General features: G+C 39.5%; 5 protein-coding genes and 1 pseudogene across 5 annotated transcripts; 5 read left to right on the plus strand and 1 right to left on the minus strand.

Moving 5' to 3' along the window:
* Positions 1-2,761: 2,761 nt before the first annotated feature.
* On the plus strand, positions 2,762-3,706 carry LOC123475907 (the record flags this gene model as incomplete). The annotated part of the gene is made up of 1 exon (XM_045179128.1): positions 2,762-3,706. A coding segment is annotated over exon 1 (945 nt), but the record flags the coding sequence as incomplete, so codon positions are not given.
* Positions 3,707-6,944: 3,238 nt separating this feature from the next.
* LOC123475694 lies at positions 6,945-9,236 on the plus strand (the record flags this gene model as incomplete). The annotated part of the gene is made up of 2 exons (XM_045178696.1): positions 6,945-7,604; positions 7,794-9,236. Coding segments are annotated over exons 1-2 (2,073 nt in total), but the record flags the coding sequence as incomplete, so codon positions are not given.
* Positions 9,237-10,555: 1,319 nt separating this feature from the next.
* Positions 10,556-11,292, plus strand: LOC123475824. The gene is made up of 2 exons (XM_045178907.1): positions 10,556-10,707; positions 10,875-11,292. Exons 1-2 carry the CDS (start codon positions 10,556-10,558, stop codon positions 11,290-11,292), a joined length of 570 nt encoding a protein of 189 aa, XP_045034842.1.
* Positions 11,293-11,342: 50 nt separating this feature from the next.
* On the plus strand, positions 11,343-12,068 carry LOC116919398. The gene is made up of 2 exons (XM_032925369.2): positions 11,343-11,816; positions 11,901-12,068. The coding sequence occupies exons 1-2, from the start codon at positions 11,343-11,345 to the stop codon at positions 11,961-11,963; spliced, it is 537 nt and encodes a 178-aa protein (XP_032781260.2). The 3' UTR covers positions 11,964-12,068.
* A 2,158-nt stretch (positions 12,069-14,226) lies between these two features.
* LOC123475695 lies at positions 14,227-16,935 on the minus strand. Its single transcript, XM_045178697.1, has 6 exons — positions 16,792-16,935; positions 16,045-16,537; positions 15,879-15,983; positions 14,898-15,638; positions 14,547-14,828; positions 14,227-14,483 (listed from the first exon to the last, which is right to left on the minus strand). The coding sequence occupies exons 1-6, from the start codon at positions 16,933-16,935 to the stop codon at positions 14,227-14,229; spliced, it is 2,022 nt and encodes a 673-aa protein (XP_045034632.1).
* A 405-nt stretch (positions 16,936-17,340) lies between these two features.
* LOC123475696 overlaps positions 17,341-21,461 on the plus strand; it is a 51,954-nt pseudogene continuing 47,833 nt past the window's right edge.

Raw genomic sequence — 21,461 nt, forward strand, 5'->3', positions numbered from 1 at the left:
AAAAAAAAAAAATTTTTTTTTTTTTTTATTTAGATACAATTTGTTTCATGATGATTCTCACCAACAATAGAGCCAGTGATTGACGCGTACCCTCCTCCCTATTTGTGAACGCACTCTTGCGGATTTCGCCATGTTTGTTACGAGTCCGTTTTTCCTCTGAGGAATCCTTATAGGGAAAAAAGGGGATCGCAAAAAAAAATTTGTGAAACCTTTCCAATTTACCAAAGGATACTAGCAATAATTTTGTGTTAAAGGTAAATGAACTGGCTACATTTTAATATTAAATTAAGGGTATTTAATTCTAAAAAACAGCTAAATTTTAATGTTTAACGGTATTGTTTACATTATGTGTAAGGAAAAATGAGCTGCGTTGTAAAAGGGTGTCATCATACCCAGGGCCTAAGACAATGAAAATTGTAAATATTAGTCCAAAATATAATTTTTTTTTTGCAGAAATGGATAGCCCTAATCATGAAGTATCCATTTCTGTAAAATTTTTGCTTAAAAATTACTTACTTAAGTAGTAAAACCGATTGGATATATAGTCTAGTCAGGGAAAATCGAATAAAATGTTAAAAATTGGAATTTCTGCAATATTCATGAAACATACACAGAAAAATAGTTAAAAATGAGTAGATACTGTAAAGAACCAAAACAATTTATTCTTTATCATTTTCATTATTTTTTCACTACCCTTTATTCTTACGTAACATAAATTTTTTATACGCCCCTCTTTTCTATGTAATTTCTTCCTTAGACGTCTTACAGACTGATTTACCCTTCAAACGTTTCAACTTAATTTTCTTGTAGTTCGACCTTCACGAACCCCGTATAAAAACTTTTGTTCTATAGAAAATAGCGAGAGTCACTTTTCACAATTCAGTTCCTAAAGAGTTGTTCCCCAATTTTTTGTGATACTGAAATATACTTTACTAGAAACGACAATGAAAAAGTAAGTTAAAATATTAATAACTTACATTTGGTGGCAGCGGAGTCGAACTCGGCTTTTGTGTTAAGTTGAATAGCGTTTTTTTTTGTTTGTTTTATTGTTTGTTTTAAATTTTTATGGTAATAAGTGTTACTTATTACCATCTTTTACATACTTATAAGTGTTACTTATTACCTTCTCTTCGTTTTTGGCTTCCAATTGGGTTGAATTTTTTGATAACTTTTCATAGTTATAAAAGAACATGCTTTGTTAGGAATTAGTTCGTTTTAAAAGATGAGGGCCAATGAGGATAGCGGTTTAGAAACCACTTTAGAAAGAAGATCTGTAAGAAAAGGACCACTAATACAAAGATTTGTTCGATCAGTACGTGAAAGGTTTACTCCTTTAAGATCAGGAGGCGGGTCGACGTCAATTTTGAGAAATAACGAAAATCTAGGTGTCGAACTAGATAGTGATAGCCCACATCAATCCGATATTGATCTTCTTGATTCCAATGAAATTAAAGAATTGAGAAATGATGATCAGTGGAACGAAGTACTTAATATGCAAGTATCATCGACCGTAGTCAACAACAACAACCAACGAAACCGTAGTCGAACCCCTGATAGGCGAGGAGACAAGAGAATTGCTATCATATAATCAACTTCTAGAACAGGCTCGGGCAATTACGGACCTTGAAAAAACAACAGATAGGGTAGAAAACCCAGAAGATATCTCTATAGATTTCCAAAACCTAGAACTAATAAATGAAGAGAACCAAGATCGGGCATGGTTTTATCAGCAATACGGAAATACGAGAATAACGAAAATTCCTGTTGACGATCTTATTTTTGAATTGCAGTATTTACTTTGAAGTGAAAAAAAAAAATAGAGTTAACAAACAAAGAAGTAAGAGCATTACTCTTAACCGAACCCACAATTTTGACACCAATTGAACTCTTTAAGCACTGTGGTCTAAAAACATACTACGAAAGTACTGATTCAGAGTATGAATCAGTGCACTCGGGAGAACAACAAAGTAGGTCAGAATCAGAGTTAGTGCCCCAATCTTTAGTAACACTCGAAACTGAGGAGGAGACTTCTAAAAACAGGGTACCCATCAAAATTGTAAGAGCGGAAATCCACACGCAAGGTGATCACATTCCTTTAGATTGTCCTAAATCGACCCCTAGTACCACAACAATCACTTGTCCGGCGGTTACTCATTCACAGTCAAGTATGAATACTCAAATTCCTCAATCACAGTTAGCGTCCACTCCGTGTAACTATTTACCGTATCAAGGACTACAAAGTCGGAAAGTCTCCTTTACTCCATCATCGATCGTTGAGATGTCAAACAAAATCATGCAAAACAAACCGTCAGAAGAAACAAACCAAGACATGCCCATTAAAATATACGTAAAAGAATTGTGCCGTTTGATGGAATCCGGAATGGATTATGAGGATGCTTCTAAAGCAGCTGATTGTATTGTGCAACACGTTCTAACGAATACTAAACGTTGCATTAATTCCTCTCAGAAAACGAAGCCTAATGGACAGCCTGTTTTTAGAACTAGCTCTCAGCCTTCATATCTTACCTCAACACCTTTACTTACACAACCACTTGCGTTAAGTGGACAAAGTGTAAAAATCCCAAGCATGTACAATAAGCAAAGTAATAACGGAGCAACTCCAAAGTACTCAGTTACCAGCTCCATTCCTAAAATGAATCCCTTAGTAATGTGTCCGTCAAAAGTAAACAGTATAGGAAACACAAACAATTTTATTTCTAACGCCATCGATAAAAATAAAAAGTTACAACAAAGCCAAGCAATGACGTTATTTAGTAACGTCGGAATTTACGTAGACCGTGAACGCTCCGGTCGCTTTGATGACTGGCTTGCACATCTAGAATCAGTACTGGTTTTAGGCGATTTTGAGGAGTCAAGAAAAATTATCTTACTACGCTCCAAATTGTATGGTGAAGCGGCTGATGAGTTTGATAACTTTAAACTTGAAAACCCAATTAGCGCGCAAATATACGACAGAGTAAAAGAGCGTTTAATTAAACTTTTCCACTCTACAGAGACCAGATCTAAACAAAGCGTCGAATTTCATAATATGCAACGGGAACCCGAAGAGAATATGAGACGTTATGCGAATCGTATACGTAAGGCCTTCCACTTAGCGTATCCTATAAAATCCACGATAGATAAAGCAACAGCTTTTCCCAGAGAACAAATTATGATGGACAAATTTCTGGAAGGGCTGTCTTTCGACGTCCAGACCAGACTTAAGTATAAAGAATTCGCAACTTTTGAAAAACTCATAGAAAAAGCTGAAATGACGGCCATGGCAGTAGAAGAAGCCCAAGTTAGATCCAGACTAAATGCTTTTCAGGCCAAATACGTCGAACTTAATAGAGAATTTACTAAAGTAAAGGAAGCTTTAGATCGCCTTAGTACCCAGGTGGAATCAAACACTCACCAAAAACATTTAGAAGAAAACATGGAGAAAATGGAAAGACAATTACCCACCAGGAGAAACGTGAGTTTTTCACAGCGCTCACCACAGTTAAACCCTCCAATCAATAAAACAGGGGATTTATATTTTTGTGATTTTCACAACGATTGGGGCTATCACTCAATAAACAATTGTAAAGCAAGGGAGAGTCAAGCTAATGATAAATGTTTTCGTTGTAAAGAAATTGGACACCGAGCAAACTTTTGTCCCCAGATAAAAAATTTGAAACCCACTCCTCCAGAGGGTTATGACGGAAATGGGAAAAAACTCTCTTTGTTTGAAGAAAGGGGAAACTAAAAACTACCGATGTAAGCGTTGGGCCCCTCGGTGGAACTAAGAAAAAGCACCGACATCATATAAATAGTTTACCAGTAAAATCTACAGTTCCTAGGATAAGAATAAAAATAGGAAATTCTGTTGTAAAAGCGCTGTTTGACACTGGAGCCGAGAGAAGCGTTATTAGCAGCACATTTTTTCATAAGCTTAAAGAAGGAAAAGAATTAATTAATTTCACTAAAGAGGTAGATGTGGATCTTTTCAGCATAAATGACAGGCGCCTCGTCAAGGAAGGCACAATCACCGTTAACTTTTTTGTGGCAGAAGAAACGCCACGCCAAGCACTTAGGCAGAAATTCATAGTCGTAAATGGAATTGTTGAAGATTGCGTTCTAGGGCGCGATGCACTTTGGAAACATCAGTTTATCTATAACGGAAAACAACAGTCCATCTACCGAGTCCCGGAAATTGATCACTTCCAGGAAACAGAAAATCCCTTTGTGATTAGCAAATCTTTGAGAATTCCTCCAAATTCCACTAGTCTCCTAGAGACTAGAGAACAGGAAACTCACCCTTTCAACCCTCTCAATACTTGTCATTTTGTTAGATGCTGTAATATTCCCTCCGGGCTTAGCTTGAAACCCTACATCTCTACGACACCAAATCGTTCGCTCCGTGTGGTGGCTGTTAATGGAACAGATAAAACCATATTTCTACCTCGCCTTACAGTGTTAGGAACCCTTCATATTTCCAGACCTTCAAGAAAGCCTGTTGAAACAATGGCTTCAATTAGCGTAGCTTCAGATCCAATCAACACAGCAGCCGTTGAGTCGGCTCTTCCAGACATAGATGAAAAAAACAAAGAGAATTTGCGTAGATTAATAATAAATAATTATAACAGTTTTGCTTTTAAAACAAGTGAGTTAGGCCATACTACTTTAGTAAAACATGTCATTGACACACAAGGACAAGGTCCTATTCGTCAAAGGGCATATCGCACGTCTCCAAAGCAAAAAGAGATAGCTAAAAATATAATCGAGGAACTGATGCAAAATAAAATAATTCGTTATTCAATGTCCCCGTGGGCAGCCCCGATAGTATTAGTAAGTAAGAAAACAGGGGATGTCCGTTTGTGTGTAGATTTTAGAAAATTAAATGCAATGACAAAAAAAGATTCTTTCCCTTTACCTCGTATTGACGACATTTTAGATTTACTTGTGGGACAGAGGCATTTTTCCACATTAGATCTTGCCTCCGGATATTGGCAAATTGAGCTCGAGGAGGAATCCAAAGAAAAAACAGCCTTCATAGTCGATGACAATTTGTACGAATGGAATCATTTGGCGTTTGGTTTAACCAACGCCCCGGGAACGTTTCAAAGACTGATGAATTCAGTTTTACGAAGAGTTATTGGAAAAATTTGTCTCGTTTATCTTGACGACATAATAATTTTTTCAAGAACAATTGAAGAGCATTTTAGCAATTTGAAGACTTTTTTTTCCTCTTAGAAAACGCGCACCTAAAAATGAAATTGTCAAAATGTGAATTTTTAGTGCAATCCGTTTCCTATCTTGGACACGTAATCACGGCTGAAGGAATAAAACCAGACCCTGCTAAAATTGAAACCCTTGTTAATTACAAAAGACCTGTTACAGTAAAAGAATTACAATTTTATTTGGGACTAGCCAGTTACTACAGACGGTTTGTAAAAAATTTCTCTACCGTCGCCCACCCCTTGTTATCACAGACCAAAGGAAAACCTACTGATAGTGTAACTTGGAAAACAGATGAAATTGCAGCTTTTGAGTATTTGCGACAATGTTTAATATCAGAACCTATCTTGATATATCCGGATTTTTTAAAGGAATTTCTGATTTACACGGACGCAAGTAACTATGGCTTAGGAGCCGTCCTTTCTCAGATGAAAGACGGAAAGGACCAACCTATAGCCTATGCAAGCAAACATCTTAATAAAGGGGAAATCAAGTATTCGACAATAGAAAAAGAGGCTGCAGCAGTAGTGTTTGGGATAAAACGTTTCCGACATTACTTACAAGATCAACCTTTTGTTATTGTAAGTGATCACAGGCCTCTTCAGTGGTTGCAGACTTTTAAAGACGAAACAGGGCGACTAGGTAGATGGGCGATCTTGTTATCTAATATGAAGTTCAGTGTTCAGTACCGACCAGGTCGAGTACACGAAAATGCTGATTTTCTTTCAAGAATACCGATGAATCTAATATCTGCCATTCCTGCAGACAACAACTTAATGTGTCAAGAACAGCAGAAAGACTCTCTGTGCAAAGCAATCGTTACGTTTTTGGAACAAAATGAACCTTGGAAAAAAGAAGATGGCCCGATGCCTTCTTGGGTCAGTGAAATAGATTATTTCTTTGTAGAAAATGGTCTTTTATGTAAACACTAAGAACCTACGTCAGTGAAAAGAAGAAACTTTGAACAGTGTCAAGTGGTTGTTCCACTTTCTCTGAGAAAGCAACTTTTACAAGAATACCATGATTCCCCATTGTCAGGATATATGGTAACTAGGCGAACATTCTTTCGTCTAAGGCATAAATACTATTGGCCTACCATGTTGCGGGATGTTAAGGAATATTGCACTTCTTGTGAACCTTGTGCGCTTGGACGTCGAGTGCACAGTACGAAAGCCTATCTCAACCCGCTAGACCTCGCTACAAGACCTTTTGAAGTATTGGGCTTAGATTTCCTAGGTCCAATCAAACCGCATTCACTTCAAGGAAATAATTAAATATAAGTAATCACGGATTACTTTTCTAAATGGATAGAAGTCATTCCTCTTACCAACTGTACCGCCCTCAGTACTAGTAAAGCCTTAGTAGAACGAATTATTTTACATCATGGTCCCCCGAAAGCAATAATTACAGATCGAGGCAGTAATTTTACTTCTGAATTATTTTATGCGCTTTGTAGAGCTTTAAACATTAAACGCATGAAAACAACTGCGTATCACCCTCAGACTAATGGGCAAACAGAGCGATTCAACAAAACTGTTGTTGAAATGATAAGGAAATATTTGGAGAATGGATTCGAGCGGTGGGAGGATATTTTAGGCCTTGTTGTTTTCGCTTATAATAATTCTGTCCACTCGTCAACACTTGAGACTCCATATTTTCTAAATCACGGTCGTGATCCAGTCATGCCGATTGATCAATTCCTCCGTCCTCTTCCCCCAGTAATAGTTACTCCCTCAGACTATAAAAGTCAAATTATGAAACGCTTACACGAAGCCTTTCAGCTTGTCAAAATCAATCTTTCCCAAACTCGTGAACAACATAAAGCCCAGTACGATAAACGCGTAAAAGAGCAAAAATTTAATGTAGGAGATAAAGTTTTACTGGATATGCGAACGCCCTTGGCGGGAATTAGTAAAAAACTCATTCCACGTTTTATAGACCCTTTTAGAATTTTGAAAGTAAGCAACAATAGTACTGTGGAAATACAACAAGACGTAGGAAAACAAACTCAGCTTGTACATGTGAATCGAATAAAATCCCTATTTGAGTCAATGATCTGGAAAGACGAACCAGGTGTCGACTTTTTTTATGTAAGAATTGAGAAACAAGCCGAAATATTCGTACAAGAAACCGTAGATGAACTCGAGACTTTTCCTCTACTCCTAGAAACAAACCTTCAATCTGAGTTAGAACAAATTCCTTGTGAAAAAGAAACTCCTACTCAAAATTTGATGAGACCTCCACCCACAATTCCTCCTACTCCAAATTTAATGATAAGTTCACCAACAATTTCCTTACCTTCCAAACCGATTCCAGAGACGTCAACCTTACCCATACAACCAGAGCGTCGCCTCGGGTTACGTCCTCGGAATCTTTTAAAACCAGTTGTCAAATTATGAAATTGTATTGCTGTAATTTTTTTTTTTAATTACGTTCGAATCACTTTAACTATCTTTAAACCGTGTTTAAATTCTAAAAACTTTGTATTAGTAATCTTAATAATTCATAGAATGGATCCCTGAAATTGATTTTGAAATTACTTTTCTCATAGATTATGTCTTCTACCCCTCCTCATCATACCGTTTTTCTCTCGCCTCCATGCTCTTAACATCACTATTTGTAATTGTACGGCTGCTCAGCCAAAAGGGTTCCTAAAATTCACTAGCGATGACTGTGATTATCAAATAAGCCCCCTTCCCGCTATTACAGTATATTATGATGTCTATTCTACTCTTCCCCAAATCACCCGTTTTGTTGGCCATTCGTGTACCATGTGGCTGGAAAAGAAACACATCTATACTGACTTCTGGGGTTGGCAAACTCCAAGTCAATCAAGAGTGCCAATAGAAGTCAATGCACATGAATGTGAAAAAATGCGTGATTCCCGATTGCGCCATGGCAAAAGCATGGACTGCTTAGGAAACAATAAGTGGTCGTTCGAACGTATTCCAAATGTGCAGGGTAGCTGGCTTCAAGTCACAGCTGATCAGCTGATCAACTGTCGATTAGAAGAAGTTACTTTAGAAACTGAGTGCGCTAACTGTACAATAAGTTCACCCATTGGCGATATACCGGGAGGGATCAACGGATCCGTTTCTCACAACCTAGTGACCATTGTCTGGAAAGAATCGTTAAGAGAAGTTCAACAGTGCAAACTAAGGCTTGTGGAAACAGGAATCGCTCAACGTTACCTGACTAACAACAGTGAAATAGAAAGAATTCGTGACGTCGAACAACAACTTGACTTTGTTTACAATACAACTAACAAGAAATATTGTAATTCATCAGAAAAAATTTACAAACAAGTAATCGGAATGGACAAAGTTATTTTACGTTTACATTCTTTAACTGATACCAATGCTCATCCGAGTAAACCATTGGAAGAAGACATCGAAAAAATTTCTGACATTATCCGAGCTGAAATCAGCGGAGCGGCACATTCTCAATACGCACGAGACCGAACTACCGATGGAATAAATGGAGTGGCTCGAGAAATTCGAGCTCTGCAATGTGAAAATCGAGTGCTGGCACACAAAACTGCTATCGCCACCGCACAACACAGTGGATGGCTTGCTGCCAGTTACCTTAATTTACCCACATGTAGCAAATTGATAGCCACTGGTGAATCGATCAGCGTCTATCAATGCTCCCCGAAAAATTCAACGATCACCACTGAAATCACAAGCTGTGGTCCTCAACCAAAACTCGGCGACTACACTTTAGACACTGAAGGTTGGGAACTGACACCTTACACCCCCTGTTACTGGCACAAAAATTTCGTCAACATTAACGGCCGAGCACATTTCTACAAAAACAGTTCTTGGCATCCAATCGTCCCTGGTGTAATAATCCAAGGACATAGTTTGATCAACACTTTGCCGTATGAAATTGATAAGCTACTCGCACTAAGTTTACACCCCGCGCTAACCCCCCACCCGATGAGCACTGCAGCTGCAATCGCCGACATAATTGCTGCTGCTAAAGAAGAACATAGCATCGACCTTGGAAATCCTTTTCACATGAGTACTCTTCTTTCCTCACTCCAAAAAGAAAAGAACGTTTCCCTGTCATCTAAGATTCTTAGTTGGGCAAGTAGCATTTGTAGTCTTCTAGGGATGGGATTTATCGGATTCATTTTCTTTCATTTTTGTGGAGTAGGTTCCCTTATTGCAAGATACATACCTTGTTGTTCTTTTCTAAGTACTTGTAACCCTTTCACTTGCTTCACCAAAACATCTGATAATGATGTAGAAGTAGGCCATCCCGCGTTTTTAAACCCCTCAAATCCATCCCCACCCATTACTATTGTAAACTTACCCGCCTCTATTCAACAACCCGCCCCGGAATTTTTTGCCCCATCAGCCCCTTTTTTACAAGAAGAGCCTCCACGGAATAAATTCCACCGGGACGCACTAAGACAAGCGCATCGAGAAGCAGCTATTCTGTTGAATTAATTAATGTCGTTTTCTTGTTTTGTTTTGGCTCACTTTCTATTCCGTTCCAAATTTGACCTTGATTGATTGCGAGACGCAATCTTTTGGAACCGGATAGCTATGTAAAGAACCAAAACAATTTATTCTTTATCATTTTCATTATTTTTTCCCTACCCTTTATTCTTACGAAACATTAATTTTTTATACGCCCCTCTTTTCTATGTAATTTCTTCCTTAGACGTCTTACAGACTGATTTACCCTTCAAAGGTTTCAACTTAATTTTCTTGTAGTTCGACCTTCACGAACCCCGTATAAAAACTTTTGTTCTATAGAAAATAGCGAGAGTCACTTTTCACAATTCAGTTCCTAAAGAGTTGTTCCCCAATTTTTTGTGCTACTGAAATATACTTTACTAGAAACGACAATGAAAAAGTAAGTTAAAATATTGATAACTTACAATACTGCGATAAAAAAGCTCCCGGTGAAAGTGGTGGGGAAGATAGGTAATTTAATTAAATAAGTTTTTGTGGGAGACAAATAACATCGTATGACAAAAAGTTGAAAAGCAGACGACATAACATTTTGTGAAAGAGAACGAAAATGTAGTTTTTCAAATAATATTTGTTCTGTATTCCATGAAATAAAAAATTAAGTTACATTTACTTGATGTGATGTTTAGAATTTTGTTTTACGATGTGTGACAAAGTTTGTGTCATTTGTAATTGTGTTGATAACTTATGGATGTTGAGTTTTCTGATTGAAAAGGGTGCAATTTCATTGAACTCAGCAATATTGACGAGGGGTGACATCATTCCTATTACTTCAGAAGGACAATACGTTCACGGAAATAGCAGAAAGAACTATTCTAGCAAACGGAAAATTCTCCAGGCAATTCAAAATAATGATACCCTTCAACAACGTAACTACTTCTCAGTCAACCACGAAGAACAAGGAGTTTCAGATTTTCCATCACGTTTTGATTTCAACAAGAACTGCTTTCTTTGTGGAGATTCTGCTGATATTTCAGCCTCACACAAAGTTAAAAATCCTGTGGTAAATGTGAAATCTAATGATGTTCATAAAGCAATATTAAAACGGTGTATAGAGAGGGGTGATGAATGGTCAGCTGCTGTAAGTTCTCGTATAGAAACTGGGTTTGATTTAGAAAATGTAACTCCAGTTTATCATACCAATTTTTTCACTAATTTCCATACATCTAGGCGAATTCCTGTAAAAAGGAAAGTTGAAGATGACGATAGTGAACGTTACAAAGCCTTCCTTGTTCCAGCAACTCACATTACAAGTCACGATGAAGATTACGTTTCCTTCAAACAACTCAATGAAATAATGGCTAAGGAAGGTGTTCAACCGTATTGCTCAAAATGGATGAAATTTCGACTATTGCATCATTTTAAAGAACAAGAAGTAATAATCACCAGAGTATCACACATGAATGACCACATTGTCATACTACATGAAAAATCAACCAGAATTATTCACAATTTCTACTCAACAACTATCAAACAAAGTGAAAATGATAAGAAAATGGAGATCATTAAAGAAGCAGCAAGATTGATCAAGAGCGAAATACTGTCCATATCTCCAAACAAAGAAGAATTCAATTTATTAATGATTTAGGATCAACAAGTGAAATTTTGAATTTCATTCCTCAGTCCCTCCGCACTATTATGGAAAATCTTTTTACCAGAAAAGACATTGAAAGAAAAATTGGTGGAATTGGTCAAGCCATTGTTCAAGCAGTTCATCCTAACTCAATCGCTGCGCCACTTCAACTTGGATTAGCAATAACCCTTCATCATTCATTTGGTTCACGACAACTTATAGATTTACTTCATCCACTGGGTTTATGCTCATCTTATGGTGATGTAGTTTACTTTGAACGTAATTCTGCAGTTGAAATTAACACTGATTTAGAGGGATATTCTCCTCAACTTTCCGTCCAACACATCGCAGATAACACAGATCACAATATAATAATAATTGATGGGAAAGGAATATTCCACGGAATGGGAATTATGGCCGCAATGTGCCCAGCTCCATTGTTGAGAAAGAAAGCTATTCCTTGGAACAGAAAAATTACAAATGAAGACATATTAAATGCTGGAAAAATTCCAATCATTTCCTACCGTGGGGACAACAAGGTTTGCATCATCAGTTTCAGTAAATGTTTTGTTCATTGAATCTAACAACCTGTTCCAATTTTATAATTGTATTTATTAATAAAGGAACTTTCAAGAATTTACCATAACACCCAACTTTCTTTAAAAAGGAATGATAACGGAACGTGACTCGATTTATTCTGGCACTGCTCTTGGTTTTTTGGTTCAAGTAATAGACCTGGATGGAAAGGAGTAATGCAACGTGCAGTAAAAGGAAGTAGCAGAGGAAAATGTGCAATTTTGTACTTCCCATTTGTAAACCTATCGGCTAGTGACACAACGTGCATTACTTCAACTCTCTATTTCATTGTTAATCAAGGGAGGAAGTATGGTTTTACACCGGTTCTAACGTTTGATCAACCACTCTACCTTAAAGCTTTTGCTATCAAAAAGAGTAACAGCGATTTATCTCATGTTGTTCTAAAACTTGGTGGTTTCCATACTCAGATGAGTTATATACATGCAATCTGCTCACTGATGGATGGATCCGGTTTAAAGGAAGTGTATGAATAGATCTATGCGGCGGAAACTGTAACCCATCTTCTGTCTGGTAAAGCTTATTCTAGGGCAGAAAGAGCTATGCTACTGGTAGATGATGCACTACATCTGCTGTTATTAGAAGAATTGTTAAAGAGCTGTAAACAAGGTTAGTAATTTTAAGGTTAGCTATAAATTTAAATAATTTCTCGTGTAGATGATGTTCTGAAGCTTACAGAAATTTTTGAAAAAATCAATCACTTCTCTACAACAATTGATTGTGTAGTAAAGGAAAGTGTTCTCATTGAGGTACACAACTCTCTTCTAAAAAAATTAACAAAGTTGAAGCTGCTGTCGACGGTTGAAGTCGGCTCCTCCAGGTCACTGCACCCGAATTAAAGTGCAAGATGTATCCGGTCGTTGAGCGGGATTGGTCGAGATCCCCAGCATAGTCCGAGTCGGAATAGCCGATGAGTGCCGAACTGACATTCGCACCGTCTCCCCCGTAGCAGAGACCATGGCTGGCCGTACCTTTGAGATATGCAATGCAGTGCTTAGCTGCTTGCCAATGTTCCGGCCCGAAATTGTTGCAGTAGCGAGACAGTTGGTTGACTGCGAAGGCGATATTAGGTCGTGACGTGTGAGCGAGATAGTTAAGACATCCAATGGCCTGTTGGTAGGGTAGCTTCTTAGCTTCTTGTTGGGCAACTCTTGTTTTGGGCTCCATTTCCTTGGACAAGCGCACGTGCGGGTCTGCGGGAGTAAGTTTGGGATTACAAGTCGACATGTTGAATCGATAAAGAACTTTTTCGATAAACGCCTGTTGATTGATCCACAACTTTTTCTCCTCTCTTTTTCTGGTTAGTTCCAAACCCACAAAGCGGTCAGTTGGTAACGAACGTATCTCAAAATGTGTTGACAGGAAAGAAAGAACTTTTGCGATGGCTGCCTTGTTGTTGCTACAAATAAGACCGTCGTCCACCCAAATGACCATAATAAGAATTTCGGTTTCCCTTCGTCTGAAGTAGACAAATGGATCGTGCTTGCTGCGCGTGAAGCCGAAAAGAATGAGGAAATCATTAAATTTCTTGTTCCAGACATGGGGGGCTTGTTTAAGTCCATAGATGCATTTTAACAGTCTTCCAACAAGATGCTCACTGCCCGGCAAGATGAAACCCTCGGGTTGTTGTATATAAATCTCTTCTTCTAAGAGGCCGTACAGAAAAGCTGTTTTGATATCTAACTGAGCCATTTCCAGGTCGAAGGCCGCACAGATTGATAGAATGACTCGAAGAGAACAGTACCCAACAACTGGTGCATAGATTGCATATTCATTGAAGTCAATACCTTTAACTTGGGAATATCCTTTGGCCACGAATCGCGATTTGTAGCGAGCAGGGGTGTCCAGATACCCGGGTTTCACTTTAAACACCCAGCGAGTACCGATGGCTGTCCGACCAGGTGGTAGAGGCACCAGTACCCACGTCTCATTTTGGATGTGAGAGTCGAATTCGTCTTGAACAGACGGTTGCCACAGATGGGCTTCACGGCAATCCATTGCCTCCAAAAAAGAGCCAGGCTCAAAAGGCTGGCCGTTAGAGTCCATTAGATTCATGAATTGAATCACTTTTGGCTTGCGGTTCCGGAGCGGATACCGTCTGTTGGCACTCGTTGGGGCATTCTTGTGATTCTCGTCATCGAAAAACTCGCCCCCTTCCGCCTCGTATTCGTGATGATTGGGATGAAAATCGTTTTCTCCGAATCCATAAAAAGCACCAGTTCTGTCTTGTTCCTCGACATGTAGGGGTTCATTTATCACTGACTCGGATGAGTGCTCGACTTGGAGTTTGACTGGAGGCTCAGCTTGTAGTTCGACTGGAGGCTCAAACGGAGGAAGCTTAGGCATGGGTACAGTCTATGGTGTGAAATCTGTGAATAACGAGTTGTCGTCAGTTTCATCGACGATTGTTTGTTCTTTTGCGAAGGGAAATTTCTGAAGAATGGCACGGCTTTGTGGTTCGTAACTGTCGTCGTCTTCTTCGAAAAGAACTTCGTCGCTAATTACAACCTTGAAGGTTGCTAGGATGAAGACGCGGTAACCGGTCGAGTTGTTGTCGTAGCCAAGGAACATGCCTTTCTCTCCTTTCTTGTCCCACTTTTGACGTTTCTCATCTGCTACATGAGCGTAACATGTAATGCCAAACTGACGCAAGTGCGAGACATTAGGTTTCGTACCGTAAAGTTTTTCAAAAGGCGTAACGTCTCTGGTGCGGGAGAGAGTCCGGTTAAGTGTGTATACGGCGTAGTTGGCCGCCTCTGCCCAGAGCCGTAATAGTACGTGAGACGAGACCACGTGTTTTCTTCCGTATAGAGCACTCCGTGCAGCCTCGACGATAGTTCGATTGTCACGCTCAGACGCGCCATTTTGTTGTGGGGTGAAGGCGATAGTGTACTGACGTTTAATGCCCATCTCGTCTACCCAAATCCAGTCTTGGCCTTTGAATTCTGTGCCGTTGTCTGTGCGGATAGCTTTGATTAATTTACCAGTTTCGTTTTGAAAAGAAGAAATGTAAATTTTGAATTTACCTGCAACTTCCGACTTTCTTTTGAGAAAGAAAATTTGACGAAAACCACTTGCTTTGTCTTTTATCGCCAGATAGTAGAGTGCACCACTCAGAGATTTTTCTTGCATGGGGCCACCAACGTCTGACACAATGAGCTGGACGATTTCCAGTGGCTTTGGTTCTTTGTTAGAGCACTTGAATGAGCGCCGACACATTTTCCCATAGATACATCCTTCACAAACAGCTGGTAAGTTGCGATTCGTAATCTTCATCCCTTCAACTGCGTTGCTTGCCTCCATTTGCTCAATCGTTTTGCAGTTTACGTGGGATAGACGGCGATGCCAAGTAATCAGTGAAGCTGCTGACTGTTCCGCAATAAGAACGCATTCCTGTTGAGGTGATTCAACTATAGCTTTGATGTCAAGTTTGTACAGAGTACTTCCCGTTCGACGACCAGTTACTTCCACTTTGTTGTTTCTTACAAACTCACATTTTGAGCCAGAGAAATTTACGCTTACGCCCAGGGCAGTGATTTGACCGATGGAGATTAAGTTGATTCCAGTGTTTGGGGCGTATAGCACTCGCCTGAGGATGCCGACACGCTTCTGACCGTTGACTGTTGCCTCGTAGACAATATCTCTGTATGCTTCAACATCAGCCTGAGCTCCACGGAACCCTTGAATAACCCAGCTGCCCTTAGATACAGTAACTACGTTGCGTAGAAGGTGTCTTAGGCGTGTGCAGTGGGCGGTGGCACCAGAGTCTGCGTGAAAAGCTGAGTTGTCCAAGAAGAGCGACTGCACACTGGTGTAATGACAAGCCAACGTCGACATTCATCAACCCAAAATAAATGCTTGGTGAATTGAGAAAATTTGATTCATTGGACGAAGTTGATCGAGGAAAAGCGGTGTTGACCGAGTCTCGTTTCAAAGATTGTGCATGTTTTCTGCATTTTGCGAATGGGTGTGTGGCTACAAAGCCTTTTGGATGACAGTGGTCACACAGTGGTCCGTTGTATCTGGGTTTCTTGGCAGCAGGTGGACCATCATGGTGTTTACCTGGGCCAGAAAAACCTCCTCTGCCACTACCATATCCTCCACGGTACCCTCTGTTAGAAGAGGCACGGTACCCATGGTCATATTCTTGAGGTTTGAAAATTGCGTTCTTGCTTTCTTCATTGAGTATTTTTGCTGTTAACAAGGCGATAGTTTGTTCTTCTTCTGGGAGAGCTTCCCAGACTGCTATGAAGCCATGAAGGTGTGGTGGCAGTGTGTAGATGATTTTTGTGCAGATCTGGAGCCGAGTTTGAGGTTCCCCCATGTTTTTGAGCTGCTCAGCAATCGTTTCTATAGCAGTAATATGGTCCATAGCGCTGTGACCCGTTTGGTATTCGTAGTTTAGGAAACTCCTTTGTATAATGTACTTGTTGTTGGCTGCACACTTGTTGTGCTGTGAGTTTAAGCGAGTCCAAATCTGGAATGCTGTTTTGCAGCCAACCAACGTATTTTGCAACTTCAGTTCGATCGTGGTAAGGAGGATGCGTCGTGCAGTACAGTCTTTGATTTTCCACTCTCTAATGGCATCAGTGTTGATGATGGGTCCATATGTTGGAGTGACTGGGCCTCCTTCGACAGATGGAACTTGTTCAGTTACTTGTCTTATCTGTAATACAGATAATGGACAAAAACTGTTAGTTTATTTTTTATTTAAAAAAAAAAAAATGGTCGAAGCTTGAGTCGACATAAGCTTTAAGTAGATAAGCAATGGAGAGATGAGAAATTGAATGTAACTTTAGAAGTCAGTCGAGTCTGGGTCGAGTAGACTTAAAGTAAGTTTGCCAATTTTGTCAATGCGTACTTTTTGGTTTAGTGGAGACTGTGTCAATCTAGGGCTCCCCCTTTAAGAAAAAGATTTACCTCAGGTGGGCAAAGAAGTGTTCCATCAGTGACAGATTGCACATCGTGTTCTTCTAAAGCCACGTCAAGTCCTAACCTCCAGAGTGGTAGGTTGGACCCATCAAACTTGACCACGTGAGCCAGACTTTTATTGGCACAAGCCATTTTCAGTAGAATCTAATATAATTTGCAACACTGGGCCCATAACCTGTTGTGAATTATATTTTAGATATGAAAAGGCATTAGATGACACGAGTGTTTCAGTCAATGGACAGGTTTATTATTTTGTACGTAGTATTTGGTTTACCTTAGGTTCACACTGAGAGAAGAGTCTATTCGAAATGTGAATGGATAAATTTAGGTTTACAAAAATATATAACCTGTAGTGTGGACGAGTTTTATGGAAGTGAGTATTCAGAAAAAGAACATAAAGTAGGAAAACTTTTACCGACTAGCGGCTGACGTGAGAACGTCTGTTTCTTTTTTTTTTTTTTTTTTGGTTAAGCAACCGGTATAGCGTTTGTGCAACCGGTTGTGCGCTTTGTTTTTCCAACACTATATCTTCAAGAAATGTCTCAACTAAAAGAAAAACATCCTGATGTTCTTCAACAGTTTGAGAAAGGAAACCATGTTATCGAAAGAAGTAATCAAGATTTCACTGCTGTTTCATCTGATCACGCAATAGAACAGGATTTAATGGCTAGTTTCAAAAGTAGAAGTAAGTTTTCCTATGCCTAACGATATTTTCATTACCTATTTAGTTTTATGCAACACAACATTTATTCCCATATAGGAGGAGTAATGGCATATTTAAACGTGGTTTATAAACATGTGTTGTATGGGCTGAACCGCTGAAGGCCCAATTTTTGAATAAAAATTTGATTTGTGGAAGGACGCCTTTTATTTTGTGTTGTTTTTATTCCATCGCCTCAAATCTCCGTATCTTGGTGAGTATGTGTAAAACTTTGTGCTTAACACAACCAGTCTATGCCACAAACGAGTACAAAAATGTAAACAGCTAGCAAAAATGGCGGAACCCAAAACAATTGACTCGCGAAACCGCGAAGTGAATTGCTTCTATTCACCTGTTTTAACCCCAATTTCATTACTTCGAACGACGTAGGCTGGCAGTCTTCTCAGGTTCTTCTCCCGGCTCCCGGCTGTTCTCACAGTCTTTTACCTTTTATCTTTTGCCGCTGTATTATATAATGTCTTGGTGTCAAATTTAAATAAACTCTGATCCCAAACCCGAAAAATAAATATTCAAAATTTTTCCAATAAGGTAAGATGATTTACTGATCTTAAGAAGACAGATAAGATAAGATAACACAAAACAGGCTATAGCCTACAGGCTAAGATAAGAGAAAAGAAAAACGATTTCCAGATCAATTTCTAAATCAGCGATTAAATAGATTTTAAAATCAAATTTTGTGAATGATTATTAAATCCATTGCAAATTGTTCTTAAGCATTTTATAAAGCTTTTCAAAGTAATGGTGAAACAATTGGTAAAAGATTTTATTGCTTCGGGTTTGGAGTTTATTAAAATTTGGCACCAACACATAAAATACAGCAGCAAAACGGAAAAGAAAAAAAAACTGAGAAAGCTGAGAGCTGGGAGATGACCCTGAAAAGACTGCAAGAAGACTGACCGAAGACTGACTGACTGACCGACTTGACGCTCTGAAGCCTGACTGACTTTTCAAGTGAAGGTTGTTCGTCTTTTATACGGCAAGAGAGCGAGCAGAATTTTTGGTCAAATGAAGTCAGGCGTGTTCATAATTGTAAAGTAATGCGAAAAACAGCTTGCTTTACCGTTAAGATAATAAAATTAGAATGTGGGTCATTCCGGACAACAAACTTAGGATCAAGATAGGGCAGTGGCATAAGAAATAAGGGCAATAAAAGCAGTATGTTCAATTTTACCGTTTGAATTGGATTTGGTCGGTGGATTATTACAATAGGTAAGAAGATGTGTGAAAAGTTTCCATGTTTTAAGTGTAGCTTTCATTTTTCGTTGAAAAAAATGTTTCACCCCTAATAGCATTCTGCCCTCATATGGATATCCCAGGTACGTCTTTTAGGACCACGCGGGATATCCAATCTGACGTCTAATGAAGGTCACCGAGACGTCCTAATGCCCGGTTTTTTTACGTCCTTTAGGATCAACCATTGGACGTCCTGAAACGGACGTCTATTGGGTTGAGGCTCCAGTGTCAAACAACGCATTTACAACAGAATTTCTTATTTGGTTTTTCTTATCCTAGGAACTGAAGATTTTAATGCTAACCTATTAATATTGTAAAGAATCAAAACAATTTATTCTTTATTCTTTTCCTTACTAGTAATTTTGGGCCCGTCCAGGGCCGGGAGATAGGTGGCGCTAGCGTATTTTTAACGCTTTTTTCGCCATTTAATTCTGCCAAACTGTTAACGGTTAGTTTTTGCCCGTCTACTCTTTAAGCTTTCTGCGTTCCCATTTTTTGCCCGCCGACCCATTCACTGTCTCTACCCGCAAAGGTGTCCGCCTAGTTGCCCGTCCTCCTCCTCATAGTCTGCACGTCAACCTATTTTGCTTGCCAAAACGACCGCTTTAGGTGCCCGTCGACCCACTCTTTGCTTCTGCCCGTCGATCCACTTGCTGCCTTTGCCCGTCACATCACTCAAAGCCTCTGTCCGTCAACACCCTCTCTGCCCGTCGACGCACTCTTTGTCCGCCAAAACGCCCGCTGTAGTTGCCCGTCGACCCTATCGTTGCCTTACCCGTCCGCCCCCTCATAGTCTGTGCCCGTCAACCCAATCCCTGTACCTGCCCGTCGACTCACTCACAGTCTCTGCCCGTCTACCCAATCACTGCCGGCCAAAATTTACACTGTATTTGCCCGTCGAATCACTCAGTCTCTGCCCGTCGTCCCACTCGCTGTCCACAAAAATGCCCAATGAAGATGCCCGTCAACTTATATATTGCCTCTGGCTATCTAATCCCTAACAGTCTTTGCCCGTCGACCCCCTCTTTGCCCGTCAACCCCCTCTTTGCTCGTCGATCAACAATCGATCAGCAAAAATAACCACTGTAGGGGGCCCGTCGACCATATCGTTCCCTCTGTTTATCATCCTCCTCACAGTCTCTGCCCGTCAACCCACTTACTGCCCACCAAAATGTCCGTTTTAGTTGGCCGTCAACCTATTTATTGCCACTGTCCGTCGGCTCACATGCTGTCTCGTCCACCCCGTCCTACTAAATGCCCATGGACTGAAAAATTGTCAATTTCCACGATTTCGTCCACCTTTTCGCATCTAGTCTTCCAAAGTCCTATCCCACCAATTCCTCCCAACGCCAGCGGCAACTTGCCAATCACAGGATGCGCTCATTGCAAGAGACCCAAAACTCCTCCCACATTTTTCCTTAGATTTTTATAGAGTATAGATTGTTTTCCTATCCTTTATTCTTACGTAACATAAACTCTTTATACGCCCCTCTTTTCTTTGTAATTTCTTCCTTAGACGTCTTATAGACGGACTTACCCTTCAAACGTTTCAACTTGATTTTCTTGTAGTTTGACCTTCACAAACCCCGTAAAAAAACTTTTTGTTCTATAGAAAATAGACTAGACACCGTTCACAATTCAGTTCCTTCTAGAGTTGTTCCCCAATTTTTTGTGCTACTGAAAATATACTTCACAAGAAAAGACAATGAAAAAGTAAGCTAAAATATTAATAGCTTACATTTGGTGGCAGCGGAGTCGAACTCGGCTTCCTAACACGAAAGCCGACAACCAGTTTAACACAGCTGAATAGCGTGTGTTTTTTGTTTTGTTCTGGGCTTAAAATTTTTATGGTAATAAGTGTTATTTATTGCCTTCTCTTCGTTTGTTTGCTTTCTATTTGGTTGAAATTTTCTATAACTTTTCATAGTTATAAAAGAAGAGGCTTTATTAGAAATTAGATCGTTATAAAAGATGAGGACAAATGAGGATAGCGGTTTAGAAACCACTTTAGAAAGAAGATCTGTAAGAAAAGGGACACTAATACAAAGATTTGTTCGATCAGTACGTGAAAGGTTCACTCCCTTACGATCGGGAGGCGGGTCGATGTCAATTTTGAGAAATAACAAAAATCTAGGTGTCGAACTAGATACAGATAGCCCACATTAATCCGATATTGATCTTCTTGATTCCAATGAAATAAAAAAATTGGGAAATGATGATCAGTGGAACTAAGTACTTAATATGCAGGTATTGTCACAAGACGAAACCGTAGTCGAACCCCTGATAGGCGATGAGACAAGAGAATTGCTATCATATAATCAACTTCTAGAACAGGCTCGGGCGATTACGGACCTTGAAAAAACAACAGATAGGGTAGAAAACATAGGAGATATCTCTATAGATTTCCAAAACCCAGAACTAATAAATGAAGAGAACCAAGATCGGGCATGGTTTTATCAGCAATACGGAAATACGAGGATAACGGAAATTCCTGTTGGGGTTTTATTTTTGAATAGCAGTATTTGCTTCGAAATGAAAAAAAAATAGAGTTAACAAACAAAGAAGTAGAAACAGCCTTAAGAGCATTACTCTTAACCGAGCCCACAATTTTGACACCAATTGAACTCTTTAAACACAGGGGTCTCAGGTCATACTACGAAAGTACCGATTCAGAGTATGAATCAGTGCACTCGGGAGAACAATA

Source organism: Daphnia magna, linkage group LG9 (assembly GCF_020631705.1).
Source record: "Daphnia magna isolate NIES linkage group LG9, ASM2063170v1.1, whole genome shotgun sequence".
Lineage (NCBI taxonomy): Eukaryota > Metazoa > Arthropoda > Branchiopoda > Diplostraca > Daphniidae > Daphnia > Daphnia magna.